Here is a 5878-nt window from a genome sequence, read left to right on the forward strand (position 1 = left end):
GCCTTTCCCCACTACTGATATCATGTCATAAAATTTACCATATTTCACTAAGATGAAAACTCCTCAGATCAGGATCACCCTCTTACTGTAAAGTAAGTTATTCTGCCTATCAAAATAAGTACATCATCATGATCTAGTATTCTGTGCACATATTCCAGAGCTGCTGCTGCAAGCCCAGGAGTTCACTTGGATGGAACCATTCTTTCTTGTTCTGCTCAGACAACTTCTCTGGGTGCTGCAATCTTTATCTGTCTCCATCAAGAACCCAGCCTAGCATTATCAACAGTTGTATATTAGGATTCCTGCTACGGTTACTATTCCACACACAAACCAGAAATCCTTTACTATCATCAGTTTGCCCTCTAGTACCTGCATTCATGTCTATCAGTTGCTCCCTCTTCTGCTGCTTTTCCAGTCGTTCCTTCTCAGCCTTCTCCTTGGCCAGCTTAGCTCGACGCATCTTTTCTTCTGTCTCACGCCGTTTCTGATTCTCCTTCATGGCTTGCTGCAAATAGCAGAGTGAACTGAGAAGTGGCTAACGAAGTAAAGGGCTATGTGGGGATATTTACAAAGGAAGTTACTTTCCTTGTGGAATAAGGTAAGAAAGGACAGTGCCAAGGCTGGGTGCACTGGAGGAACAGTCTGAGCCAAGAAGGAGAATGAGGAAAGAGTAACATACTCACCAGAAACATGTTCCTGAAGTTGTGCAAATCCAGAAAGAACTCCTCAATGGATATTTTCTTGGGGTCAAACAGGAAGTACTGGCCCAGTTCCTTAAACAGGTTTTCCATGTTTGAATGCATCATTCGCAGCTTGTCATACTGCTCCTGGGCTTCCTTAACAAAATTGTGAGACCTGAGAGTCAAGGACAAGTCAGCTGCTTCATGGAAACACCAGGGATGAGGGAGAGTCCCTGTAAGCACCAGAAATATCTGTTTCACCAGTGCCCTCTTTCCCAGTTTATCTGATTTCTATAACAGCACAGGGAAATCCCCATCTCCACCAGCAGTAGTCATCCACATGTTCAATTAGATTCACCTCTGCATTCTCTGTGAAGATTGGCACAAAAGTTCAACCCCTTTATTAAGGGCACGGATTATGTGGGAATGTTCAGTACAGGTTAAGACCCATGTTAGAAATTAGCATGCTTCTAATAACCTACTTCACATATTAAATTATTCCATGGCACATACCTGAGGGGCATCTTCTTACAAAATAAGGCTCTACAGTACCTCAGCACTCCTCCTTCCCTATGGCCCAAGCCATTACAATGCAGTCAGAGTCAACACACCTGCATCTCAGTGTTCACACAGCTCCCTGAGAACCTGTCTGGTTACCTGTAAACCTGCCCAACACCCTGTACTGTGCCAAGGGGTCTCTTTGATTACATATAGATACACTGCATTTCAGTGCATTCATATCTCAATTCTGTTCCCCTGAAGCCTTATGGGTATCTCTGCTCAAGCACATACCAAGTATTAAAGTTTCATCACATTACAATGCACTGAGATTCCACTGCCTCTGGCATTAGCTCCCCCAGACCTGGTAGCATACTATCTCAGAAGCAAACTTCATCTTTTGTCACTGTGTATGGTACAAAAGGAATCCTATTGTCTATGGCATGTGTCTGCATACCAACTTCTACAGAAACTGCAAAAAAGCAACCATCTGTGGCATATTGTCAAATTCCAGGCCTAAACACATTGGTACCTCCTCTGTCCATAGCATCTAAGGCTGCTTGCAGACATTAATCCCCCCCCCCCCCCAACTCCCCCCCAAAAACCCAGTGCTTTATTTTCAACTCTGTACTTTCCCACACTGAGCTCTGTGCATGCCCAGAAGAGGAAGCACCTTAGTTGGACCTGGTCTGCCCGACATCTGTAAAGATCAGGTGCTTCAGTGGGGCTTTCGTGTGCTTCCGTTGAACAGCTGATTGAATCAGCTTTAGCTAAAAGTGCCAAAAAACCCCGCTGAAGCGCCCAATCTATACATATGCTACAGAGCCAGGTTGAAGTAATGCGCTGCTGCTTCCCGTAAAGCACTTATTTTTTTTTGCAAGCGGCCCAAATACCTGAAAGATTCCCAGATTCCCTATGGAAAAGGGTATTTAAGTGCACACCAGTTCTTCTTGGCCATACACAAACATTTGTCCCAATTCAAGGTCAGAGATACTTTGTACACAGGACCCAGCCATATATTAACTCTACAGCTTTGCAGCACAATGCCATCACACATGCCTATGTACAAATTCTCTTTTCTTAAAAAAAGAAAAGGATATAGTCATTTTTTCCACAAATTTGTCCTTCTCATCTGTGGCAGCAGGGAAGTTCTCAACATCACGCTGCACATCTGAAATCTGTTTCCTCATCTGATCCAAATTTTTCTGTAAATTCTCAGCAGAGACTGAAAAAAAGAAGACACACAGACAAAAAATAGGGCTAGCAGCTCTCAATGTATGCACTGGGTTTTAATCAGGGCTGTAGCAGCACTTATTCAACATCTAAGTGCTGGCACCATTTACACTGGTTCAGCCTAACCTAGTTTCAAACTAAGGCAATTTATACTAGTACAAAGATTTTTCACCATTGCTGACAAAGGCTGGTCCTGGGACCCTTGGCTGAATTTTCTGTTTCTGGAGGGCATATATATTCAGGCAGAAGGAAACTTTAAACTAGGTTCTTCAGGGGACGGGGATGCAGAAGACAGAGAGAACATAGGCAAAGCGTACTATGAACCATGCACTGGGACAGTCCATGTCAGTACTAAGGGGCCCGATAGACATCAGGACAGGGGGGTTCCAAGGGTACCTATCGGGGGGCTAAAGTGTCTCTATACTAATGTTAGGAGCATGGGGAACAAGCAAGAGGAACTCACATTCCTGCTTGCAAACAAAAATTTCAATCTAGTTGGGCACATTAAGGAGCAATACAAGTCTTCTATAATCAAGATGGGATCAGAAAGGGGACAAATTGAAGTACTGCAGGTCAAAATACAAGGGGGCTGGGGGGAAAGAGACTTGGTAGCAGCAGTCTATTATAGACTGCTACACCAGGAGGAAGAGATAGACCTGGAATTCTCAAGGCAGCTCTCACAGGCAGTACGCTCAAGGGTTATGGTTGCCACAGGTGACCTAAACTACCCTGACATCTGCTGGGAGGAGCAATCAGCTAGAGCTGACCGTTCATGTAGCTTCTTAATCTGCATACAGGGCCTTCATTCATCTAACGCAGGAGGTATATAGGCCCACTAGGGGAGACGCCTTACTGGACTTGGTATTTGCCACAGGGGATGAGCTGGTGAGAGATCTGCAGATAGAGGGTAACCTAGGGGATAGTGACCACCAATTGTTAGAATTCACTATCTGGCAAAAGGTGGGAAAGATAACTGGTAGGGCAAAAGTGCAAGATTTCAGAAAGACCAATTTCAATGAGTGCAGGTCAGTAAGTGAGGTACTGAGGAACAAGAGCATTGGTGAGCTGGGAGTACAGGAAGGGTGGTCGTTTCTTAAGGGAACGATCATTAGGGCACAGAAGAGGACTATCCCACTGCACATCAAGGGGGGTAAAGGGGCCAAGAAACCCTCTTGGATGAACAGGGAAATCCAGGAAAGCCTAGGGACAAAAAAAGATGCATACAAACTGTGGAAGCAGAGGGTAGCCAAAGAGGAATATACCTACTAGGCTTGTACTTGCAGGGAGTCAGTTAGAAAGGCCAATGCAACAATGGAACTCAGGCTGGCAACAAAAATTGAAGACAACATATAGTCCTTCTTTAAGGTATATAGGAAGCAAAAAGAAGGTGCATGGCAACATAGGACACCCACAGGACAGACTAGGGCAATTGGTGAGATAGGAGGAATAAAGCTAAGCTCTTCAATGAGTTTTTTTGTGTATTCCTGAACACGGATAAGGACATATCTCCCATTTGGACTACAGACAGGCACAAGGATATCAGCACCGCAACAGTTAGTGCCAACCTAGTGAAGGGGCACTTGGAGGGCTGGACGTGTTCAAATCAGCAGGTCCAGATCATGTTCATCCAAGGGCGCTGAAGGAATTGGCCAGTGTCATAGTTGAACCACTGGCATGACTGTTTGAGCACTCATGGTGCTCAGGACAGATCCCAGAGGACTAGAAAAGGGCCAACGTGGTCCCTAGTTTCAAGAAAGAGAGGAAGGAGGATCCAGGTAACTATAGGCCGGTGTCTCATCCCATCCTTATAAATAAACTAAGCAGTCATAGATGATTACACGGTCAGGTGGGTGGCAAATTGGCTTTTAGGACGCACCCAGAAAGTGGTGGACGGGTCAGTATCAACCTGAAAAGTTGTGGGTGGTGGAGTCCCCCCAAGGTTTGGTCCTTGGACAGGTGCTGTTCAATATCTTCATTAGTGACTTGGATAAGGGCATGGAGAGCATTCTGTCCAAATTCACGGACGACACCAAATTATGGGGCAAAGTAAACACGCTGGGGGGCAGGGAACGGAGTCAGGAGGATTTGGACAGGTTGGAAAAGTGGGCAGAAAAGAATAAGATGCAAGTTAACAAAGACAAGTGTCAAGTGCTGCACCTAGAGAGAAAGAATCATCAACACACTTACAGACTGGGGGATGACTTTCTAAGCAGCACAGCAGCAGAAAGGGATCTCAAAATCATAGTCAACTCCAAGATGAATGTGAGTTGTCAATGTGACGAAGTGATAGGTTAAGCCAACCGCACTCTGTCATGTATTAGCAGGTGAATCACAAGCAGATTCCCCTCTATGCAGCATTGATTGGTGAGGCAGCAGCTGGAATACTGCATCCAGTTTTAGGTGCCGCACTTCAAGAGGAATGTGGATAACCTTGACAGGATCCAGAAGAGGGCCACTCGTATGGTTAAGGGCCTGCAGGTAAGGTCCCTACAAGAAATTGAGGGACCTAGACATCTTCAGCCACCACAACATAAGGCTGAGAGATGATCTTGTGGCCATCTATAAATTCATCGGTGGCGGGGGGGGGTGTTGGGGGCAGCAAGGAATAGGAGATACTGTTTACCAGAGCACCCCTTGGGGTAACTAGCAAAAACAGCCACAAACTGACAGAGAGCAGATTTAGATTAGACATCAAGAAGAACTTTTTTACGGTAAGGGTGACCAGAATCTGGAATGGGTTCCCAAGGGAGATGGTGCTCTCCCCTACCTTGAAGGTCTTTAAGAGGAGACTGGACAAGCACCTGGCTGGGTCATCTGACCCCAGCACTCTTTTCTGCCCAGGGCAAGGGCACTCAGTGATCTACTGAGGTCCCTTCAACCCTAAAAATCTATGAAAACTTGACTCATCTTCTACATTCAATTGACAGAAGAGGTCTCCAGGATTCCACATATGAATCATTCCTTTTCCTCTCCAGCTAGGCAGAAGAAAGGAAAAATAAGCCAGATTTTTGGCCCCATTGTGGTGAATCTGCACCACTCTTACGAAGCAGAGGAGCCAAGATCAGGTTACACAACTCCCTCCATCATATGAGGAAACTCCAAGGTCACAGAATCAGCTCTTCCTCTGCAGCCTGTGGCATGGGGTAGTTGACCAGACAGCCTCTGTACACCAGTGATCTCTGGTGGTCAGAATGGTCCCTATGGGAAAATGATAATTTGATACAATTTAGAGCAATCCCAAAGCTGAAGCAGCTGGAGACTTGCCAAGATAGCATAGGGCTCCCCAGTCACATTTCAGAATAAGGACATATGCTTCTTGTAAAAATCTATTGTTTCAGAAGAGAGTTTGAGGGTTGAGAGGAAACATGATCAGAACCAAGGAAGGAGAAGCTGGGAGGCAGGATAAGGAGTGCAGAATTGGGAGGGGGACAGGACTTCAGGCACTCTGTTGAAAGCTTTCATTCCTG

General features: G+C 45.6%; 1 protein-coding gene across 2 annotated transcripts in view; it reads right to left on the reverse strand.

The window, feature by feature from the left end:
- Window positions 1-5878, reverse strand: part of DIAPH1 (diaphanous related formin 1) — a 101658-nt gene that overhangs the window by 17141 nt on the left and 78639 nt on the right. For both annotated transcript variants that reach the window (XM_014526713.2, XM_025193934.1), the window contains exons 24-26: window positions 2279-2403; window positions 684-848; window positions 370-505 (exon numbers count right to left, since the gene is read on the reverse strand). In XM_014526713.2, the coding sequence (XP_014382199.1) occupies window positions 370-505; window positions 684-848; window positions 2279-2403 (426 nt within the window). The remainder of the gene's footprint in view (window positions 1-369; window positions 506-683; window positions 849-2278; window positions 2404-5878) is intronic.

Source organism: Alligator sinensis, unplaced genomic scaffold (assembly GCF_000455745.1).
Source record: "Alligator sinensis unplaced genomic scaffold, ASM45574v1 scaffold1191_1, whole genome shotgun sequence".
Lineage (NCBI taxonomy): Eukaryota > Metazoa > Chordata > Crocodylia > Alligatoridae > Alligator > Alligator sinensis.